Source organism: Sceloporus undulatus, chromosome 7 (genome assembly GCF_019175285.1).
Source record: "Sceloporus undulatus isolate JIND9_A2432 ecotype Alabama chromosome 7, SceUnd_v1.1, whole genome shotgun sequence".
Lineage (NCBI taxonomy): Eukaryota > Metazoa > Chordata > Lepidosauria > Squamata > Phrynosomatidae > Sceloporus > Sceloporus undulatus.
Window position 1 is genome coordinate 25,686,917 of NC_056528.1, and position 24,293 is coordinate 25,711,209.

Consider the following 24,293-nt stretch of genomic DNA (forward strand, 5'->3'; position numbering starts at 1 on the left):
CGTGAAAACCGCGCATTCGCGATAAAGTTTTTCCCACTACGTTGGATCAAAAGTGATTAAAGTGCCACTAACCTGGGAATAACAAGGCAATAAACAGCAAGAAATCATTCATGGGAAAATCCCACAAATGATTTCTTGCTGTTTATTGCCTTGTTATTCCAAGGACAATGACTGCTGTGTGTGAAAACCTTAATTGCGCTTTAATAGTAATTGCACGATTTTCAAGGGATAAACCCCGTTTAAACATCCAATTGCCCCCCATGTGATAAACTCAGGAGCAGCAGAAAACAAACTTGTTCTGTCCTTTATGTGACATCTTTTCAAATATTGAAACACGGCGATCATGCCTTCTCTTCCCCAGGCTGAACATACCCAGCTCCCTAGGTTGCTCCTCATAGGACTTGGTGGTTTCCAGACCTGTGAATAGTAAGGCTGGTCCTGTGAATACAAAATGCTGGTCAACTCCATCCCTTTTCATGCCTGCATTGATCCAGCAAAGCCGTCCTAATGCTTTTGACAGGCTGGCTGTTACTATCCATAAGGTCTGGTCAATAGGTAGAGACAGCTATATCCCACGCAGGCACTGAACCAGAAGATGCCTGGAGTTGCATTGATTCTCAACCAAGGCAGCCTTGGCAATGCCATGTTCCTTTCTTCTCCATGTCCGATGGGACTCCCCCAAAGAGGAAAGAATTAGCAACTGAATTCTTCCCGCCTGTGGTTTTGGCACAAGCTCACAGAAGATGATTGCAAAGCCAGGAGCGTTGGCACACGGCTGGTATTTCTGTTTTGGAAGAGGTGAAGTCTCTCTTCGGTGGAAAAAAAAGGTATTTCTGGGGCAAGGATGATAGGGAAAGCTCTGGATCCCTGTCTTAAAGTCAAGCCTGAAGAAGTAATAGTAGTCTCTTGAGAAACTCCTGTTGTTTTGTGGTCCACTTCACTGCTTAAAGTAGTATAATCTCCAGCTGTCAGTGAGGAAAAGCTGCGCATAATCTAGTCTGGCACAAAGAGCATTAATAATAATAATAATAATAATCTACCTTTATAATAGATTATTATTATTATTATTATTATTATTATTATTATTATTATTAGTTTTGTGTAGGTTTTTCAGGCTATGTGGCCATTTTCTAGAAGAGTTTATTCCTGATGTTTCGCCAGCATCTGTGGCTGGCATCTTCAGAGAGTGCTGGCATGGAAGAGATCGGTGTTTGTGTGTGTGTGTGTATAATGTTCTCTGAATATATATACTGTATATATATATATATATGATGAAGACGCCAGTCACAGATGTTGGCGAAACATCAGGAATAAATTCTTCTAGAACATGGCTACATAGCTCGAAAAACCCATACACTCACACTCACACACACACATATATATATATATACACACACACACACACACACAGACACACTCTTCCATACCAGCATTCTCTGAAGATGCCAGCCACAGTTTTGGGAAAAGGGTGGGATGATATGATTATTATTATTATAAATTAATTTAATTAATTATTATTAATACAAATGTTATTGTGGATGGGAGAATTTATGAGTTATGATGTTTTACTGTATTTTAATGTTGTCTTATTATTGTTAGCCGCTTCCATCTGCTTGGAGTGGTGGTATTATTATTATTATTATTATTATTATTATCTTTTATTTATAAAGCGCTGTAAATTTACACAGTGCTGTACATACAATCTTTTAGTTAGACGGTTCCCTGCCCTCAGGCTTACAATCTAAGAAGACACGACACAAAAGGAGAAGGGAGTGGTGGTGGGGAATGGGATCAGGTCCAGCAGTTCTTCTCCACCTCCGAGGCCTGGACCAAGGCAGATGGACTGGAGGAAGGGCTTGGGTTCTTAATGGATGGTTAAAAGGAGGCTTCCTGGGTCAGAGAGGGGCTCACCTCTGGGAATGCTTCTCTAAACAATATAAATAAATGTATATAAATAAATGTATATAAAGTGGTATAAATAAATTATTATTATTATTATTATTATTATTATTATTATTATTATTAACAGTCCCAGGATTTCCTAGGGTGGAGCCACAGTACTTAAAATGGTATCAAACTGCATTATTTCTACAGTGTAGATGCACCCTAACTGGGGATATTTTGAATAATAATAATAAGAATACATAAATAAATGGTTAAAAAATGAAACAAATTTAATAAATACATAAATGAATAAATGCAAGCATGAAAGTATTGGCATGGCTTTCATTTTTTCCATTCCAAACCCAACAAGGTAGACTGTTCCTGATAGCAGAGGAATGAGGTGTCTAATACAGTGCCTGAATAAAATAATAATCCTCATTTCTCCCCACAGACGGCTTTAAATAAAAGTCAAGAAACGCAAATAAAAAGAGGAGAAGCCGCCCTGAGATGGAGTGGTTTTGGGGGCGAAATATTTTAGTCAGGCACTTCTGAGGGCAGCCTTACAGAGCGACGCGGGGAAGGAAGGCCCCCTAGGGCCTGTTTCGGAAGGAGATCCCGGAAGTGCTCAAAGGGGGTGGGGATAGAGCGGCCATGGGATCTCGGTCTAGGTCGCGGGAACGGCGGCGGAGGCGAAGCCGAAGTCGGTCTGGGTCGGAGTCGAGAGAGAACCGGAGCCGAAGAAGGCGAGAACGGGAGCGAGGAGCGAGGTAGGCCCGAGGGAGACGGTCCTCCAGGGTCATAGAGTCGCGGAACCATAGAGTCGCGGTGGGATAGAGAGGCCGCCTATAAGCTTTCAATTACAGTATATACAACATATATTGCTTTGAGTGTCTCTCTGCCTTATATTTGCCTATCAGTTTATGACAACCCCATGGATTTCAGAGGGCTTTTTAGGCAAGGAAGGCTCAGAGGCGGTTTTGCCACTTCCTTCCTCTGAAACAGAGCCAGCAGCATGTTGTTCCCATTGGTGGGTCTCCCAGCCAAGGGCCATCCAGGGCTGGCCCTGCTTAGCTTCCAAGATCAGACAAGACTTGGTGCATTGAGGGCATTTAAGGCTATATATTAAAATAAGATGTTGTTTTTATGTGCTTTCAAGTCCTTTCCAACATATGGAGACACTAAGGCAACCCTACCCTGGATTTTACTTGGCAAGATTTGTTCAGAATAGGCTTGCTTTAACCTGAGGCTGAGAGACTGTGACTTCCCCAAGGTCACCCTGTGATTTTCATAGCCAAGCTGAGATTTGAACCCACTATGCCACACTGGCTCCCTTATCTATATATATCATGCATATCTTTCTAATGGTGTGTGTGTGTAAAATAAATATATATATATATATATATATATATATATATATATGATCTAAACTATATATACTATCAGATAGACACACACAGATCTCATATATCTCATTTACATCTTTGATATAAACTGTTCTATTATGTGTGTGTGTATATATATATATATATATATATATATTATCTACATCTTTGTCTCTTATCTATATCTATTTGATACACTTGTTCCTCCTTATTCTCTATGGTTAGGGGCACAAGACCCCCGTGAATGTGGAAAAATTGTAAATAACGAAAACACCATGTTTTTATCTCAGAGGACACCTCTCTAGGAATCTCTAAGTCCTCCAGGGCAACTCTGTGGTCAACATTAGACAGACACTGACCATAGAGTTGCACTGGAGGAGCTACAAGGGCCTAGTAGAGTATGCTCTCTAGGAATCTCTAGGTCCTCCAGGGCAACTCTGTGGTCAACATTAGACAGACACTGACCATAGAACGGCTGGAGGAGCTACAGATGCCTAGTGTAGAGTGTTCTCTCTAGGACTTTCAGTGCAACTTTTAGTTAAAGTTTACCATACAGTTGCGCTAGAGGACCGTCCTAGATTTCCTAGAGAGAACAGATTAATCAAATCAGTGAATAATCAAATCCGCAAATGTCAAAGCCGCAAATATGAAGGGATGAGTGTACTGTGCAGATTGTATGTTTGTGTCCCTGTGTGTGTGTGTGTGTGAGTGTGTTTGTCTGCCTTCAAGTCGCCCCTTGCGACCCCATGAATTTCAGAGGGTTTTCTTAGGCAAGGAAGACTCAGAGGTGGTTTGGCCATTTCCTTCCCCTGAAGTAGAGCCTCCAGTGCCTGTGTTTGTGTGAAAATCTTTCTATATATATGTGTGTGTGTCTGTGTAGAGTTTAAAAAACGTTTGAGTTTTTTGAACAGAAACTGAATGGCCATCTGTCAGTGCTTTGATTTTGTCTTCCTGCATGGCAGAGAGGGATTGGATTAGATGGCCCTCAGGAGTCTCTTCCAACTTCTGCGTCTCTTCCAATAGATTTTATGAATCTGTTCTATGATTCCTTGGAAATGTGGTGCTGTAGAAACTTGCTAAGGATACTCTGGTTGGCCAAAAAAGACAACCAAAGGGGTCTTAGAATAGATCAAGCCTGAACTCTGGAAGCCAAGATGACTAAATTGCGACTACATATCCAGCCCAGGGGTAGCCATGTTGAGCTTGTTTGTTTGTTGCTTTCAGCTCAGAGGAAGAGAACCAAAAATGGCGGAAGAAGAGAGAGAAAAGCAGGGAACGCCACCACAAGAAACACAAGAAACGCTCTCCGCGTTCCCGGGACCGGTCACTTAGCTCTGACTCCTCTCTGGAAAGACGAGGCCGAAGCAGTGAAAGGAGGGGGAAGAGGAGCCGGAAGCGTTCTGTGTCACGTTCTTCGGTGTCTTCAGTGACGTCCCCTTCGCCGTCCAGGTCGCAAAGCTCAAGGGAGGATTTGGGTGAGACGCTTAGCCTCCAAGAGCGGCTGAGGTTGAAGGAGGAGAAGAAGCAGCAGAAGGAGATGATGAAGGCTTTGGAGACTCCAGAAGAGAAGCGAGCCCGGCGCCTGGCCAAGAAGGAGGCCAAGGAACGGAAGAAGCGGGAGAAGATGGGATGGGGAGAAGAGTATATGGGTTACACCAACACCGACAATCCCTTTGGGGACAACAACCTGCTGGGAGCTTTCATCTGGAGCAAGGTGAGTTTGTACTGAGGAAATAATGCAGTTTGAGAATGCTTTAACTGCCATGGCTGAATACTGTGGAATCCTGGGATTTGTAATTTTGTGAGATATTTAGCCTTCTTAGTCAGAGAGCTCTGGTGCCACAACAAACTACAGATCCCAGGATTCCATAGGATTGAGCTACAGCACTTAAAATGGTGTCAAACTGCATCCAGGGTGTAGATGGACCCTCAAGAAACACAATAAACATAGAATCTGGCAGTACCGAAAGCCATCCTGAGGGCCACATGTATCCCAGATTTTCCACACCCCTGACATAAGGAGTACTTCAAGTAATTTATTACATGATTATGTTCTGATTTGCATTTGATTTCATTGGCTGCTTTTAGGCTCTGGAGAAAAAAGGGATTGGTCACCTAGAGGAGAAGGATCTCAAAGAACGGAACAAGCGGATCCAGGAAGAAAATCGACTGGAGCTGCAGAAGGTAAGAGCCAAAAGGATGGAGGCAGGGGGAAGACCTTTGTCTTGTGTCTGATGCACTGCTGTTGTGCAGCCTTGGGATGGGAGGTGTAACATTTCTGTCACTTTTGAAGCCCAGGGAAATAAATAGACACCTAGGCAGGAAAAATTAAAGGCACAAACGTAGGATGGGTGACATCCTGCTTGACTACAGTATATGTGAAAAGGATTTAGGAGTCTTAGTAGACCACCAGCTAAGCATGACCAAACAGTGTGATGCAGCAGCCAAAAAGAACAGTATGATCCTAAGCTGCATCAGCAAGTATAGTGGCTAGATCAAGAGAAGTAACAGTACCACTCTGTATATTGTGTCCCGTTCTGGGCATCACAGTTCAAGAGGGATGTGGACAAGCTGGAGTGTGTCCAGAGGAGGACGATCAAATGGTGAAAGATCTGGAAACCACCAAGCCCTATGAGGAGAGGCTTAGGGAGCTGGGTAGGTTTAGCCTGGAGAAGAGAAGATAGAGAGGTGCTATGATAGCCATATTTGAATACCTGAAGAGTTGTCATGTAGAAGACAGGGCTGGCTTGTTTTATGCTGCTCCAGAGACTTAAACTTGAACCAGTGGATTTAAATCTCTCTCTGTTTTTCTTCTCTGTCTTTCATTTTGGTCTGTCCTAGGTGAAGCAGCTGCGTTTGGAGAGGGAACGGGAGAAGGCCATGAGGGAACAAGAGCTGGAGATGCTGCAGAGGGAGAAGGAGGCAGAGCATTTCAAGACGTGGGAGGAGCAAGAGGACAACTTCCACCTCCAACAGGCCAAGCTACGGTAAAGTGGGGGGTGCCGTGAAGGCTGCAAGTGCCCATCCGTTGGCACCATCTTAGACGATTGTGTTGAACCACCTTCTTCCATCTCCCTGCTTTCTCTTTCCAATCCTGTCTTCCCAACAGCTCCAAGATCCGGATTCGGGACGGACGGGCCAAGCCCATTGACCTCTTAGCCAAATACATCAGTGCTGAAGATGATGACCTTGCTGTGGAAATGCATGAGCCGTACACTTTCCTGAATGGACTCACCGTCTCGGACATGGAGGATCTGCTGGAGGACATTCAGGTAGCACCTGTGGTGGCCAGTGCTCTCTTTCCCTTCTCTCATTCCTGGAGAGGACAGAAATGGCCTTGCTTACAGTTGTAAACCACTTAAACACTGCTTCGGGGGTATGAAGCAGTATATAAATGAAGCTTGTTTGTTCGTTATGTTTGTTTTGCTAGACCAGACCGAAGTGTCCCTTTGCTCCTCTTTTGTGGCTCCTAAAGTCCTACCTACATGCTTTTGGGCAATCTTTGCCCCATTATCACCCACCACCAAAGTGTGAAAACATGCAAAAATACCCTCAAGAGAACCCTACAGCTCTGTACAATCCCCTCCCCCCAAATGCCTTCCATTTTTCTCTGCAGTCTATCTCAAAATGGCAACAGAAAGTAAAGTGTTGGCACCTCCTCTCACCATTTTGAGAGGAACTGCAGGGACATTTGGGTTACAAACCCAAACCTTGTTGGTCTGATTCCACAAGGCATCCCTTAGGGTCGCCATGCACCAGAAATGACTTGAAAGCACACAACAACAATGTTAATGATTAATAATTGCTATTTCTGATTATTAATTAACTTTAACAAAAAAAATTAAAACTAATCTGCAAAGTTCAGCAAACTGGGCAAAAATCAGTGCGAACAGAAAGGATGCGTTGTCTTTCATATCATAAAATGCCTCCTCTTTTCTATTTGGTTCCCATTTTAGAGTTTGGATTGAATTTGTTTGCAGTTCTGATGGTTTGTCCTTGTCCTCCTTCTCTGTTTCAGGTTTACATGGAGCTGGAGCAAGGAAAGAATGTAGATTTCTGGAGAGACATGACCATTATCACGGAAGATGAAATAGCCAAGCTCCGGAAACTGGAGGCTTCAGGAAAAGGGCCAGGTAGATGATTGAGAACAGAGATCTGGAAAACCACAACTAGATTTCTATATACAAGGCCAGTCAAACTCAATATTCTAGCATGCAAGAAGCAATAATTCTACAGGTTTGCTCTTGGCTGCACAGAAATAGGTCAAGTACAGTTTGCTGTACAGATTTTGATGACCCTTGACCCTTGAAGGCCTTTTAAAAATTAATTTGCACCCAAAATAATGGCTGTTTTTCCTCTCGGTGTCCTGCAGGCGAACGCCGCGAAGGGGTCAATGCCTCGGTCAGCTCTGATGTACAGTCCGTCTTCAAGGGGAAGACCTACAACCAGCTGCAAGTGATTTACCAGGGGATCGAGGGCAAGATCATCGCTGGAGGACCCAACCTTGATATTGGCTACTGGGAGAGCTTGCTTCAGCAGCTCAAAGCCTACATGGCCCGGGCCAGGTGAGAAAGACACTCCTATGTGCGTCTGTGTGTATGTTTGTGTGTGAGTGTATGTGAGAAAGAGAGAGAGAATCTGTTGTGTAACTAAATACTGCAGCCTAGTGTCAGACAGATACAGTGGTACCTCGGGATACGAAATACCCAGGTTACGAAATTTTCGGGATACGAAAAAATCCCATAGGGAATTATTGTTTCGGGTTACGAATGTTTTTTCGGGTTACGAAAAAACTTTTGGTGCTTTTTCCGGCTTTTTCGCACGGAATCGCGGCTTTTCCCCATTAGCGCCTATGGCAATTCGGCTTACGAAGGCTTTTCGGGTTACGAAAGTGGCCGCGTTACGAATTAATTTCGTAACCCGAGGCACCACTGTATTGGCTTGAGTCCAGGCTATTTGAAGGATTCTAATCTCCTTCTATGAGCCTTTTGGAGTTCCAAGACCTTCTGGAGAGGCCCTCTTCTCTGTCACACCACCTTCCTGGCATATTTGGTTGGAACAAGGAATTCTTTTACTAAGGCTCTGGGGACACTGACGTTCTAGATTTTTTCTCTTTCGTCAAGGCTGAGGGAGCGGCACCAAGACGTTCTGCGTCAGAAGCTGTATAAGCTGAAACAGGAGCAAGGAGTGGAGAGCGAACCCCTGTTTCCCATCATTAAGAAGGAACCACTGTCCCCAGGTGCTGGAAGCAGCAACAGGTAATAATAATAATAATAATAATAATAATAATAACAACAACAACAACAACAACAACAACAACAACCATTTATGTATATGCCGCCTTTTCCTTGCAGAATCAAGGCAGATTACAAACAATACAAAGTACAAAATACCCCCCCCCTCCCCCTGGTCAGTTAAATCACAGCAAACATAATAAATTAATTATAAAAAAGTCAAAAATACATAATAAAAATACAAAGTAAAAAAAATCCAAAGTACATGGCATAGCATAATAATAACATAGCATAATAATCTAAACGACAATCCCAACTCTTCCCTGGCAGCAAAACAATCACTTATCAATTACATATCTAAAATAGTTAAATCACGTAGGAAGGAAGCTACCCTCTTCTCTTCACTGATCCATTGGGTTATTACATTTCTGCATATGTATGGCAGGATGCACAGCAAAATTGTAGGGGTGTATGTTCCTGGTCTTTTTTAGAGCCTGGCTCCTGCTGTGCCTGTATTGTGGTGAGAGAAAGAGGGGTGCCACTTTCTCGTTTCCTTCCTCTCTCTAGGGCCGAACCAGAGGAGAGTGCCCCACCACAACCGGGACCCTCTTCAGCAGAGCCGGGGACTGAACCAGAGTCAGAAACCAAAGCTGAGGGAGACGGAGAGGCGGTGCTCATGGAGGAGGACCTGATCCAGCAAAGCTTGGATGACTACGATGCCGGCAAGTACAGTCCCCGACTGCTGACCTCCCACGAGCTGCCTTTCGATGCCCATGTGGTGGAAGTGGATGAAGACCTCCAGCGCCTGCTGCTCTCCCGACAGCAGCTCCAAGTCACAGGTATGAGAATTAGGTTGGAGGTTGTAGTGAGTTGTGACTCTGTTGCCAAGCAGAAGATTTTTCAGAGTCTATGGATGAAATTCCCGATTGCAGGTACAAATACCTAACCTGGAGTTAATGCATAACTAATAGTTGATACAGAATCGCAGCCATTGTTAGCATCTGCCAAGTGGCTCTGTGATTCTAAGGGACATGTCTGATTCTCCTATTCTCTCCCTTCAGGGGATGCCAGTGAGAGTGCTGAGGACATCTTCTTCCGCCGTGCCAAGGAAGGGATGGGAGCTGACGAGGCCCAGTTCAGTGTGGAGATGCCCCTGACAGGCAAAGCCTACTTGTGGGCTGACAAATACCGTCCCCGCAAGCCCCGTTTCTTCAACCGAGTCCACACGGGCTTCGAGTGGAACAAGTACAATCAGACCCACTATGACTTCGACAACCCCCCACCCAAAATCGTCCAAGGCTACAAGTTCAACATCTTCTACCCGGACTTGATTGACAAACGCTCTACTCCGGAGTACTTCTTGGAAGCCTGCCCAGACAACAAGGACTTCGCCACCCTCCGCTTCCATGCCGGACCGCCCTATGAGGACATTGCCTTCAAGATTGTCAACCGGGAGTGGGAATATTCCCACCGCCATGGCTTCCGTTGCCAATTCGCCAATGGCATCTTCCAACTCTGGTTCCATTTCAAGCGCTACCGCTACCGGCGCTGAAACGGTCTCCGAACTTTTATGGGGCTGCAGGTATTTTGGGAGGGGATGGTATTTTGAGGGGGTTAAACTAAAACCCGCGCTGTGGAGAGTTAATGCAGTGCAAGTTACTCAGCAATTAATCCACGTTTTCTCTGCACCTCGTAAGGCAGTGATTCCCAGGTATTTTGGGAGGGTTGCTCTCTGTGGACTTCTACCAATACCTAGGTTGTGGAGAGTCAGAATATTGGGTCCCCCCCTCCCCTGTGTTAATCCTTAGTAGCACAATTTACTCAGCAATCGACCACCATTTTTCCTGCGCCCCATAAACTTTGGTTGCAAGTATTTCAGGGAGATCAATATCTGTGGAATTTGACCAATATCCAGGCATGGAGCGTTAATGTAGTCCAACAAGTTACTTGGCAATTGATCCCTATTTTCTCTGGACCCCATAAGTCAGTGGTTCCTATTTCTTCACCAATATTTCAGTATCTCCATGGAGTTCGACCAAAACCCATGCTCTTTTAAGTCTGAACATTAGGTTTCCTTCCCCCCCCCCCCACAATACTCTGTTACAAGTTACTTGGCAATTGATCCCTGTTTTCTCTGCACCTCTAAGTGGTTCCCAAACTTTGCTCACAGATACTTCATCGGGATCGCTCTATGCCCAGTTCAACCTAACCCAGGCTGTTTCAAGTCTGAATGTTGGGTTTTCCCCTACAAATACTTCATTACAAATGGTCTGGAAATTGATCTTGGTTTTCTCTGTACCCCAAGTGATTTCCAAACTCTAATCACAGGTATTTTGGGGGGGATTATTCTCCTTGGAGTTTGACCAAAAACCTGGCTGTGAAGAGTTTGAATATTGTATGATTTCCCCCCTATAATATTTTTGTTTGTCTGATGTACCACAAGTTACTCGGCAGTTGATCTCCAAATTCACTGCAACCGGTAAGCCAAGGCCTCTCAAACTTTAGTTGTCTCAATGTGTTGAACTTCAGGTCCTTGGCCGAGAGTCAGGGATTCTGGAAGATGAAATCCAGAACACCTGGACAATCAATGTTTTGGAACCACTGTCCATAAGATGCCCGCAAACTCTGCAAAGCATACCAGCTGCGGGGCTGGAGTTCCTTTCTCTGACACGAGATGGTGCCATTCTCCCATCTGCATTGTATACGGTCTGGCAATTTTCCTCATGGATATTCCCACGGCGATGCTAAACCATCACCATGATGGGCTTTTTGTAATCTCTTCCTGAGCCTGTATCGATCTGGGAGATTGGGTGACAAACACTCTCTTTCTCTCCTGGGAAAGTTGTCAGCTCACAATAAATTTTTTTAAAAGGATGGTTGACAGTTCTTTGGTTTCCCTTCCCCTGAAAGCATGAGAGTGGGGTGTGTTGCCGGGGGGAGGACATAAACTTTACTATTAGGAGAAGAGAGTAGTAAGAAGTAAAATCTATCTGGATGAATCCATAAAAACAAACCCTGGCTCTGCAAATTGGCCAAGGCCACATTTTATGGAACTCACTGCCACAAGAATGATGGGGTTCCTGTAAGTATGGTCCTCAGCCATTGCAGTTTGAGTGTTGGACTTGGGTCCAAAGCACACGGCAGAAATAATCCGGTTTGAGACTGCTTGAACTGCTCTGGCTCAATGCAAGGGAATTCTGGGAACTGTAGTTCTGTGAGACATTGAGCCTTCTCTGTCAGAGAGAACTCTGGTGCCACAATAAACTACAATGCCCAAGATTCCCTAGCACTGAGCCAGGGCAATTAAAGTGGTCTCAAACTGGATTATATCTGCAGTGTGTTTTGGACCTAGGACTCCAGGGGTTGAATGCCGTAACAGATTGAGAGGTTCCTAGATTGTAAGGTCTAAGCCTCAAGGTTGTGGTTGTGGTGGTGGTTGCGTGTCTTGAAATTGGTTCTGGCTGCAGGGCTGTTTATCCCCATGTTTAATCCTGATTGAATGAGTAGTTTTGTGATTAATTCTGTTTCCCAACAACAAAGGAGTTCTTTACTACATCCCCAGACATCAGGGCGTTGCACTTCTTCCAATATTTCACAGATGAAAAACGAGACATGTGCGGCCCAAGTGACAACCGAGGGTGGTCCAGATGCAAAAGTTGTGAATGAAGAAGAAGAGACAAGTGAGGAGAGGTTGCAGCAGGTTGCTTTTGCCTGATCCCATTGTGAAGGGTAAGATTACATCCTTTACGCTCCTCTGTGCTAAGTTAGTTGAATTCAGATTCCTTTTGCACCCTGAGCTAAGTTTGCAGCAATGGAAGTAAACTACAGCGCTATATGAATAATAATAATAATAATAATAATAGAGCTGGGAACAAAAGTGGATGGAAGAGAAAGAAACGGGGACGTTTTAAAAGCAACAGGAAAAGTGGGAATGCAGAGGATTCATCGGGTCATATAGGCCACATTCCCACTTACAAGTAAATCACTTTGTAAACCGAATTGATGGATCTGTTCAGCAGCAGAGTGTGGTTCACACTACATTTGCCCTGATCACATAGAAAATAAAATAACCCACTTGTGGTTCACATTCATGAATGAATTGATTCAAAATTGACCCACTCCAGCCAGTTGAAGGGCAAATTTAAATCGATTCTGATCCGCATCTGGTTCACATGGAATTGATTTATCCAAAAAGACTCAGGTGAAATGGGTCTAGCGCATGGCCCCCCCTCTCCGAATTGCTTCAGGGATTCGGTTCAAGTGGGAACCAGGATCATTTAAACTAGTTCAAACCAATTTGCAATCCGGTTTAAAAGGTAGTGGGAATGAGGCCTTGGAGGATATGCAACAAGTGTGGTTTTATACTGATGTGCGGTAACATCTTGGTGTAGAACTGTGTATGAAAAAGCTATTAGCCAAAGCCTCACCCTTTAAATCATCTTCCCTTTGTCTGCTGCTTCTCCTGTCTGCCATGTTGCACTTTCGCACAATGCCAAGGAAGAGGAAAGGCTTAAGACTTTCGGAAATTCATTGGGAACATTTTGTCCCGTTATCTCCTCGTTGGCGCTTCCATTTTTTTGTTTAAATGTAAATGAAAAAAAACAAACAATGTAAATTACATTTGCAATCCAGTTCCAGTAAATCCATTAAGCAATTACGAAGCCTGCAGACTTATTCATCTGTTTACCAAGATGAGCCAGGGGAGCTTTCTGGGTGCTTTTCTCCTTAGTAAAAAAAGAGAAGAGCTGAAGAATTGGAGTCTCAATTGTTCGGGCGGCCAAGCCTTGGCAGCCGATACACAGAGCCCCAGGACCGAAAGGTTTGAAGCTAGCTGCAAAATGCACTTTCTAGACCTATCTCTGCATTCATCAAATCCAAAATCGAAGTTTCTAGGCTTCATGGAATGAGAGCAGTTTGCTGAAATCCATACAGGTGCTTGCTTGCAATTTTTGGGCATCATTTTAGCAGGGCTTTTGGATCTCCCTTTGCCAAACAAGCTTTGCATTAATTAAAACAGCAACAAAATCAAGTTTTTAGGCCTCACGACAAAGTAAGGTTGCCTGCAGCTGGATGAAATACGTACCATTGGTCACTTACGCTTTTTTGCAAAGGTAAACCTCTGACATATGTCTTGCCAAGAAAACCCCACAAGAGAGTTGAAATGGAAATGGAAATCCACTTGGTAACCTTAGGCAAGTCACACTTTCTCAAGGGAACGCAGTGGAACACCTGCTCTGAACAAATCTTGCCACGAAGATCCTGCGATAGGGTTGCCATAAGTCAGAAACGACTTGAAGGCAAACAACAAAAACTTGTATAGCGATGCCACTATATGAATAAATGGCAACAACAATAGTAGTAACTAACAACCACCTGCTAGGGCTCTCAAAAGTTTCCTCCTCCCAATTGTGTAAAGCAGATGCATGTTGGCACTGTGGTTTTCCTTTCCTGCAAAGAGTTCTGCTGGGCTTAGAGAGGGGTATGAGACCTCGGTGCCCACCCTTTTGCCTGGCATGGGGCTGTTGGCTGCTCATCCGCCTGCTTCCGCCTGATAGACTGTTAAAACCTCTTCCCCCAAAGTCTGAGAAGCAGGAAAAGGAAAGCTGTTTGTGGGCCGCCAGGCGAAATGAGTAGAATAAAAGAAGAGAGGCCAACTCACATGACAAAAAAATGCATTGCGCCACTCTCGATGCTGTTCTACCATTTGGTTTGAAAAGCAATTTAAAAATCGGCCTAGAGAAGGTTTAACATGCGCGAAAAGAGAGCATGGAAAGGATGAGCTGGACATCCAGTAGCAGATCCATGGAGAAGGCCCTGTCTCCCAACTTCACCAAATGCTTCGGGAAGGTGGTGGGTTTGGAGAAAGCCAGAAGAATTTAAAACTTAGGCAGGTTTGTAGGGGAGATGCAGTCTTTAGATCGTCCAGACCAGTGAGCCCCATCCGCTGTTTGGACTTGAGCTCCCAGGAGCCCCAGTCAACATGACTAACAGTCGAGATTGTGAGAGCTGAAGTCCAAAACAGCTGGAGGACCAAGTTTTGGGAGCTCTGATCCAGAAACCATGTCTTGTAGGGTTTTCGAATGGGGACCTTGAAAAACAGAGCATTGTTTTGAAGGGGACCTTGCAGACTCCAATGCCAACTTGTGAAAGAGTTGGATTTTGAGATTGATTCTCGGTTGCAGCTCTACTCTTTCTTCTTGGATATAGTTCAGAAAAGGTTGTGTGAGAGAAGAGGGGAGGCAATGCCCAGAATTTCCCCACCCAGCATGGCTGCTAGGGGATTCTGGGGGCTGTAGTCTCAGAGTTCTGCATTCGTGCTAACTCTGTTTTAGGTCCCCTTGTGCATGCAAGGTCTCCAGTCTTTCTCTACCAGTCTTCAACTATTCCTCCAACTTCAAGCTTTCCATTTTGGGTTGGTACGTTTCCAGAAGTCATCCTTTCCCTTCTTGGAGGGGATACAGCCTGGCATCAAGGTCCCTTGGTGGGATGCCAAGGGCACAGCGGAGTGCCCGCCAGGAAAACTCTTTCCTCGTCTTCTTGAACTCGGCACCAGCAGTGGTGAGGACTAGCGGCTTGCTTGAATTGCATCAAATCCCAGACTGAACCATTCAAGCGATAAAGGTAGCCGTCTGAACCAAAGCGAGACTCGTCCTAGTGGGACTGCTATGTGCCACTTTGGCAGCGCATATACTAAAATTGGAACGATACAGAAAAGATAGCAGGCCTACGTGAACTGGATGCGAATCTGAACCCTTTGCAAAAATGTTTAGCCGCTCAGGTATGGCCCCAGACAGTGTGTCTGCACAAAAATGAATAAAGAGATTCTCTCGGCAAGATCTCCTTGTAAGGAAAATGACAAAGTAGGGAGTGAGAGGGTATCATTTTGTAACGGATGGCTCCAAATCGGGAGATGGTTTTTATCAAGTTCTCTAATCCCGGGTGCTTTGGAGATGAGATTTTGGAAAACTGTAGACTTCAGATGTCTTTCAGGATTCAGGGGGCTTTGCTAGTCCTCCAGGTGCAGAATGTTAAGCGTTTTTATGGAGTCTGGGATCTGGGAAGGCTGAGCATAGGGGATTTTCTTTAAAAGTGTTGTTGTTCAATCTTTTTGGACACCACCCCGCTAACTCATTTCTTTCCCATTGTGCTTTGGTAACTTTGGCGCAGAACGGATAGACAATTTAGATGATTTTTCATTCCTCATGCCTGCCCTCGCTTTGAAGAATCACTGTTCTTCTCCCAATTGAGGAGACTCAAGAAGAGAATCCTAGCTGGAAGGGACTCCAATGGTCATCCAATCCACCCATTCTGCTATGCAGAAATACACATAAAAAAAAGAAGAGGCTAGGGTCTTTTTCCTCCTCTTGCATGCACCAATGTCAAACCTTTTTTGGAAATGCAAGGGAAAGATGCCACGGATTGGAACTGGGAAGAGGGGGTGTTTCCTCCGGCTGTCAGAAGGCACATTTTTACACTAACCAGAGCAAGTCGCTTATCTTTCCGGCTCATAACTCTTTCGGCTCCTTTAGGCCAAAGATCTCTGTAACGTCTCTCCTTTCCTCCCTTTCCTTCTTCTGAAAGAAACCTCAGCCTTGATGACAGCTCCCCTGTTTCTTGCAAACTGAAAGGGTTCCTGCTCTAGGAGACCAGGGTTCAAAGCGACAGGGAAAAAGCTTTTGGACAAGTCACACTCCTCAGCCTCAGAGGAATGCAAGGGCCAACCTCCTCTGAAGGAACCTGGCCAAGAAAATTGTGTGATCGGGTCAGCGTGGCATAGCGGTTTGAGTGTTGGCTATAGTAATAATAATAATAAAATAATATAATAAAATATATAATTATTATTTAATCGCGCCTCTCCAAGCAGACCAATGCAGCTACAACCCATGGTTCGATTCTCAGCTCAGCGATGGAAGCCACTGGGTGAACTGGGGTGAGTCACACAGTCTCAGCCCCATAAAACCCGATGATAGATTAGCCTTAGGGTCGCCATAAGTCAGAAATGGCTTGAAGGCACTAAATAAAGCAGTCTCTATGAAAACAAATGCACATGGATGCAGGTCCCTTAGATATGAATGAGTTCCCATCTTTGCTCCATCTGATTCCTCAGATACATTGGTCTTTGGAAGGGCATGGGACCATGGCAAGAGCTGTAAAACATGGAAGATGATGCCTCGGAGGGTGGCGGGGGGGTTCCTTCTTTTGGAGGTTTCTCAACAGAGGTCGGGTGGCCGTCTTTTGAGAATGTGCTTTGATGGTGTCTTTGAACATCTTGGCCCTCAAATCCTAGAGTTAGAAGGAACCCCTAAGGCTCATCCAGTCCAAATCCATTCTTCCATGCAGGAGGACACCATCAAGGCATCCCAAAAGATGGCCACCCAACCTCTGTTGAAAAACCTCCAAAGAAGAAGACCCCCCACCCTCTGAGGCAACGTCTTCCATTTGTTAACAGCTCTTGTCAAAGTCCAAGGCATCCCAAAGACAATGTTATCTGGAGGACATCAGATGGAGCAAAGATGGGAATTCATTCATAGCTATGGGACCTCAATCTATGGACAATGTGTATTTGTCTTCCTGCAGGACAAATGGACTTGGCCTGGATGACCCTTAGGGACTCTTCCAACTCAGGATTTGAGACCAAGAAATTCTCAATTGTTGGACCCATTTGGATATGTATCCTAGATCCAAAGCATGCTCTCCCTCCCATAACCTCCAAAGCCATTTTTAGGGAGGCATTCCAGATCACTGGTTGCTAATCTGTTATGATGCCCACTTTATTTTTACTTTACCGTTTCTGTGATGTTTTATTTTGTCACGTCAGTGTTTTAGTTTAAACGCCGTACGGCAGGTTTTATTACTATTTTATTCTGATCTTGATCTCTGTCATGTACAGCGCTGTGCAAACTTGACAGCGCTCTATAAATACTGTAAATGTTAATAATGACGCATGGGGGGGGGGGAACCCTCCCTGAAATGGCTGGTTCCTTGGGGACTTTGGAGCTGGAGTGGGTGGCTTCTTCCCTTCTTCCCATGACTCATTTCCCTGCTCCTCAAATCCGGTCCCAGGCCTTCAAAGAGAGACCCTTGGGATCTTTTTTTCTTTTTCCTCCATGGCATATGGGCACATCTATGTAGTGTCAAGGTTTGAGCATTTGATTCTGGAGACCTGGGTTCAAATCCCAGCTCGGCCATGGACACTCCACTTTGGTCAAGTTGCACTGTCTCAGCCGCTCAGCATGGCAAGGGCAAACCCAAACTGGCCAAGAACACCCTCCACAATAGTTTTTCCTAGAGGGCTTTTGCAAACTAATTCCAGCCTAGCAAATTTTCCTTTTTTGTCCTCCAGCATCCTAGGTCTGTTCTTAAGTCTCTCTCTCTCTGCAAGGAGAGGTGCCAGGGATTTCAAAACCAGCCAGCCCATTTTCTTCCAACCCCTCCTTCTTTCCTTCTTCCCTTCCCTCCTTCCTTGCCTCCCACCCTCCTTCTGTTTCTTTCTCTCCCTCCAGTAGTGTGAGAAGCAGCTTTCCACCGAGTTGTGTGTTTGATGCACCAACTTCTCTTGCGCCCAGGTGGAAAAAGGTAGGTGCGGGTACCACTGGACGGTTTGGCAGAAATGGAACAACCATGGGCAAAGGCCAGGCAAGGAAGTAAAAAACTGACCCTTTCGTATTTGCTCTTCTGTTTAACTATAAAAATATAGGGCTCATGCATTTCTGGGTTTCTTTAGATGGTTTTCAGAAGCTGGTGGTGGTTTTCAAAGAATATTATTATTATTATTATTATTATTATTATTATTATTATTATTATTATGCTGCCCAATCACTGGGAAGGAAGGATTACAGGAAGGAAAGAAATAAAGGTTTATAGAATAGGAAGGAAGGAAGGAAGGATTATAGGAAGGAAAGAAAGAAAGGATTGTAGAATAGGAAGGATAGAAGGATTATGGAATAAGAAGGAAGGATTAAATTGAAAAAGGAAAGAAGGAAAGTTTGTAGAATAGGAAGAAAGGATTAAAGGATGGAAAGATAGTAGAATAGGAAGGAAGGATTATGGAGAAGGAAGGAAGGATTGTTGAATAGGAAGGAAAGGGAAGTATTATAGACCAGGAAGGAAGGATTATAGAATAGGAAGGGTGGAAATGAAGGAAGGATTTTGGAATAGGAAAGAAAGGAAGGAACTATTATAGACCAGGAAGGAAGGATTATAGAATAGGAAGGATGAAAATGAAGGAAGGGTTTTGGAATAGGAAAGGAAGGATGGTAGAATAGGAAGAAAGGATTATAGAATAGGAAAGGAAGGAAGGAAAAGAAAAAGGAACATTTGTTGTGTGCCTTTGTTTCCAACCTATGGCACCCCTAAGTCATGGGGTCTTCTTGGCAGGGTTTGTTCAGAGGTTTGTCATTGCTTTCACCTGAGGCTGAGAGAGTGTGACTGAATAAATCTTGCCAAGAAAACCCCATGATAGGATCCACCTTAGGGTTGCCATAAGTTGGAAACTACTTGAAAGCACACAACAGCAGCAACAAATTTGATTCATGTATTCCCTGACTGTTGGTTTGGGGAGTGCAGGAACCGGACAGAGTGGATTTTTGGCTTTGTGTATGCAAAATTTAGGAAGAAACGTGAAGCCGGCTGATTCATCCCTCCTTACCATTGAGCAATCTTTGACCCATCTGGGGACAAAGAGGGTGTGCATTTTAGGCTTTGGACATTTGAATCATGGTAGAAATGATTGCGTCAGTCGCCATTCCTTCCTAGCAGTGACCACCGGCTTTTTAAAATTGCGTTGGCCTATTTTTACAAAGAGAATCCACTCCAAAAACATCCAGAGAGGAGGGAAGGATTCTTTTTGACGCACCATTGAGGTCTTTGCAAGGGTTTCCTGTTTATTTGCAACTCTCTCCAGTTTGATAAACTTGGTGTGGGTTTAGCAACAAGTTTGGTGTGCGAAAGGGAAACAAAAAGGGATGGAAACGTGGAAACCCAAAGCATTGCAAAGACAGCTGCCCCAACCAGTTAAAAGCTAAAAGTCTCTTTTCTGCCAGCAAAAAAAATGCAGAGATGGGGACAAGTGGGTTTCCAGTGGCAGGGAGTGCCACAGGTTGGGAGAAGCCACCAAGAAGGCCCTGTTTTCTGAATGCACCTGTGGTTTGTCGCTGCTATGGTTGTGTGCCTTCAAGTCGTTTCTGACCCATGGCAACCCTAAGGCGACCCTATCCTGGGGTTTTCTTGGCAAGGTTGGTTCATAAGAGGTTGGCCATTGCCATCCTCTGAGGCTGAGAGAGTGTGACTTGCCCAAGGTGACCCAATAGGTTTCATGGCTGAGCTGGGAATCGAATCCTGCTCTCTAGAGTCGTAGTCCAACACTCAAACTTTATTTATAGAGTGCTGTAAATTTACATTGCGCTGTACATACAATCAGTTAAAATGTAGAATAAAATAAAATAAACCTGCCTAAGGTGTACATTCTACTAAAATAATTTAACAAAATGCATATTAATAATAATAATAATAATAATAATAATAATAATAATAATAATAATAATAATTTATTTCTATCCCACCTCTCCAATAAGATTGAGGCAGCTTATAACGTATTAAATTCATGTGATATAAATAAATACCACTATTCCCTCCTTCCTCACACAAACAACATAATAATAATTCCCACATAACAATAATAAAATATAATGTAGATCATTAAAACAATCAAAACAACCAGAGACAGGAAAACAGGACATCTTGGAGTCATCAGTGGGATGTTACATCTGTAATACATATTAACATTAAATAATAAAATATAGCAAGCAAATAAAAATAAAACTATGCTGTGTAGTGGTTTGGGTATTCGACTAGGTCAGCGCGAGTCTGAGGTTCGAATCTCGGCTCGGCCATGGAAACTCACTGGGTTACTTTGGGCAAAGTCACAGTCTCTCATCCTCAGAGGAAGGCCATGGCAAACCTCCTCTGAACAAGAAAACCTTATGATAGGTTCCCTTTAGGGTTGCCATAAGTCGGAAACAACTTGAAGGCATACAGCATAACATCAATACACTCTTATAGCGGGATCGGAGAGACCAGATTCCCTTTCGCATCCTGATGTCGCATTGCTTCCTGCAGAAAACACTGAACATTTGTATTTTTCCAGCCTTTGCCTTCGCCGCCTACTGATGCAGCTAAAAAACCTTCTATCTGGACAGAGGAAAAGGATGGATTCGGAGCCATCGTAACGAGGGTCTCCTTTGTCAGAGGTGAGCTAAATGCCTGTCTATCACTCCCCCATTTTCTTTGGGGTCATAATTTGGACACCGGTGGTTATATATTTCCCTGGATGCGAAATATTTCTCTTTTCCTTCCCGGCCAAAACGTTAATCTCGCCTTGTCCGCGCGGCCCTCCAAGTCTCCAAATATTTGGACGATCCTTTCAGCCATGACTTAGCCTGGATCTAAACATTTCGTGTCGGACAAAACAAAGCACTTTCCATCGCCATCCATCAGCCCAGATTTTAAACGCTTAGCCTGCAGCAACACGCTTCGGGGTTGTCTGCGGTTCAGGCTGGCTTGGAAAAGTTACTTTTTTTGGAGGACAGTTCCCAGTACAGTATCTTCAGGCTGTTTGCAGTTGGAAAAGTTCCTTTTTATTATGATTGATTATTTCCAGAATCTTTCAGTTGCCTGCAGTTCATTGTAAGCAACTAAAAGTTAAATTCTTGGATAACATTGCCAGAAACTCTAGGGTTGACTGCAGTTCATGCTGGGCTGAGATGAACTTGGAAAAGTTACTTTTTGGGAGGACAGTTACCAGGATCTTCAAACTGGCTGCAGTTGGAAAAGTTCCTTTTTTTAATTGCTAATTTCTATAATCTTTCCAATGCCCTTGGTTTGTTGCAGTTCATTTGCAGAGAAGACTCTTCAGGGTTGCAGTTCCTGCTGGTCTGAAATGACATTGGAAAAGTTTCCTTTTTGGATGGCCGTTCCAATAATCTTTTGAATTTCTTGCAGTTCATCCCAGCGTGAGCAGATCCTTGGAAAGTTCCTTTTTTGGAGGACACTTTCCAGATTTGCTCCCAGTGACTATGGCCAGTAGGGTTTACCCGTTTACCATCCCTAAAAAAGCAACTTTTCCAAGCTCTGGGAATGGTTTTGGAAGGACAGTGGCCAATAATGACTGGTCAGTTTCGTCCTGAATGGCTGATAAGAAATGGTAGGATCTGACCCTGATTTTTATCTGTACTGAACATCCAGAAATGAGACTATGAACCAACAGCCCTGAATCCATCACCCTTTTGTTTACAAAATATGCCACTTTGAGACAAATACAGATGAGGTTTAAAAAATCCCAAATATCCTGAATCCAGAAGGAACATTTAAATAGGACATTAAATTAAAAGAAAAACAAAAGAGGGGAAATGGTCCCGCTTCTATCCTCTCCTTCCATTTTTCTGCTTCCGCATTGAAGGAATAATCCAGTTTGACACCATTTTAATTGCCTTGGCTCATTGCTAGGGCATCCTGGGAATTGTAGTTTACTGTGCCACTAGAGCTCTCTGACAGAGAAGGCTAAATGTCTCACCAAATTGCACAACATCGAGCCATGATGTTGTTGTTGTTGTTGTTGTTAAGCTTTATTTATATAGTGCTGTAAATTTATATAGTGCTGTGTATACAATCAATTAAAATAGGTAAAATAAGCCTGGCTATAACATACATTCTACAAAAATAATAAAATACAATACATGTTAATACATGTAATATTCAAACAACGGTGGTTAAAGGTGGTGCCAAACTGGATTATTTCTGCAGTGTGGATGCAGCCTAGCAATCCTAATCTCAACAAAGGAAGCGCAGCCGAGAAAGTCCCATTTTCCTCTAGAAAACAAGCTTTCTTGTGTGTCTGTTTATGTGGATTTGATAGGTTACTAAGTGAACTGGTCTAAAATTTATTTATTTATGGTTTCTCAATTCCTGTTGATGTTTTCCTAGAATAGAGCAACCCTGCTCCGCTTCCAAGATGAGACCGGACTAACAGTCTGCCTTTCTTCAGGATCCCTGGTCCATCTATCTTTCCCTCAGTATTCCAGTCTATCTTCCTTCAGGTTCATTGATCTATCTATCTTCCCCTCAGTATTTCAGTCTATCTTTCTTCAGGTTCATTGATCTATCTATCTTCCCCTCAGTATTCCAGTCTATCTTCCTTCAGGTTCCTCGGTCTATCTATCTTTCCCTCACTATTCCAGTTTATCTGTCTTCAGATTTCTCGGTTTATCTATCTTTCCCTCAGTATTCCAGTCAATCTTCTTTCAGGTTCATTGATCTATCTATCTTTTCCTCAGTATTCCAGTCAATCTTCCTTCAGGTTCATTGATCTATCTATCTTCCCCTCAGTATTTCAGTCTATCTTTCTTCAGGTTCATTGATCTATCTATCTTCCCCTCAGTATTTCAGTCTATCTTCCTTCAGGTTCATTGATCTATCTATCTTCCCCTCAGAGTCTATCTTTTCTTCAGGTTCATTGATCTATCTATTCTTCCCCCTCAGTATTTCAGTCTATCTTTCCCTTCAGTTCATTAAGCTATCTATCGTTCCCCCTCATAGTTCAGTCTATCTTCCTTCAGGTTCTTGATCGATCTTCTTCCCCTCAGTATCAGAGCTATCTTCTTCAGGTTCATTGGAGCTAGCTATCTCCCCTCATGAGGTCAGTCTATTCTTTCCTTCAGTGGTTTCATTGAAATCTATCTATCTTCCCCTCAGTATTTCAGTCTTATCTTCCTTCGGTTCATTGATCTAGCTATCTTCCCCTCAGGATTTCGTCTATCTTTCTTCAGGTCATTGATCTATCTATCGTCCCCCTCGTAATTCAGTCTAATCTTTCTGTCAGGGGTCCTCGGTCTATCTTTCCTCATTATCAAATCTATCTGCCGTCAGGATCCCCCGGTTCCATCTATTCTTCCCGCTCAGGATTTCCAGTCTATCTTGCTTCAGGTTCCCAGTCTATGTGCTTTTCACTCAGTATTCCAGTCTATCTTTCTTCAGGTTCTCTCCCCGATCTATCTTTCCACTCAGTATTCTCAGCCTAACTTAGGTTCCGCGGTCTAATCATCTTTTCCTCAGTATTGCCAGCCTATCTTTCTTCAGTTTCCCTCGGTCTATCTATACTTTCCATCGTATTCCAGCCTAATTTCAGGTTCCTCGGGCTATCTAGCTTCCCTCATATTTCAGTCTATCTTGTCTTCAGGTTCCTCGTCCTATCTATCTTTCCCTCAGTATTACCAGCCTATCTTCAGGTTTCCTCGGTATATCGTCTTTCCCTCAGGATCCGCCTATCTTCAGGTTCCGTTGGGTCTAGCTATCTTTTCCTAGTATTTTCCAGCCCATCCTTTCTTTCAGATTCCCTCAGTCGAATCTATATTTTCCCTCAGTATCAGTGCTAACCTTTCTTCAGATGCCGCGTCTATCTATCGGTGAAGAATAGTACGTGGGGACATTGTGATGTGATACAGGGGGAACCCTGAAAGACTGGGACAGTGGGGAAAAGAAGATAGACGGGGGACTCTGGGGAAAGATCAGTTGTATTTGGAGAAAGGGTATTTTACTGAATGAACCTTTTTCCCATGCAAGATTGCAAAACTCTACAGAGGCTTGCCAGGTCTTGCTTTGGCAAAATAAGTGACGTAATGAGAATAAATAGAAATAAATAAAAGCTTCAAATGTTTCCTTCGCACTCTTGCTCGGGGACCCAGTAATTTTCCTTTCGGTCTCTCCTGGAAATCTCTTCCAGCGTGTCCACATTCTTTCC

General features: G+C 43.8%; 2 protein-coding genes across 5 annotated transcripts in view; both read left to right on the forward strand.

Annotated features, from left to right (window-relative positions):
* The first annotated feature begins 2,504 nt into the window (after positions 1–2,504).
* CACTIN (cactin, spliceosome C complex subunit) lies at positions 2,505–11,374 on the forward strand. The gene is made up of 10 exons (XM_042480173.1): positions 2,505–2,651; positions 4,491–4,980; positions 5,355–5,450; positions 6,108–6,253; positions 6,376–6,538; positions 7,285–7,399; positions 7,639–7,831; positions 8,390–8,524; positions 9,068–9,339; positions 9,562–11,374. Exons 1-10 carry the CDS (start codon positions 2,536–2,538, stop codon positions 10,050–10,052), a joined length of 2,217 nt encoding a protein of 738 aa, XP_042336107.1. The 5' UTR covers positions 2,505–2,535; the 3' UTR covers positions 10,053–11,374.
* Positions 11,375–11,816: 442 nt separating this feature from the next.
* TBXA2R (thromboxane A2 receptor) overlaps positions 11,817–24,293 on the forward strand; it is a 25,402-nt gene continuing 12,925 nt past the window's right edge. The window contains exons 1-2 of one of the 4 annotated variants that reach the window (XM_042480421.1): positions 11,817–12,229; positions 20,646–20,748. The gene's annotated coding sequence lies outside the window, so the exon portion shown is untranslated. Of the gene's footprint in view, positions 12,230–15,201; positions 15,279–17,460; positions 18,077–20,645; positions 20,749–21,598; positions 21,702–24,293 lie in introns of those variants that run through there. The other 3 variants (XM_042480422.1, XM_042480420.1, XM_042480424.1) reach the window with 3 other exon arrangements.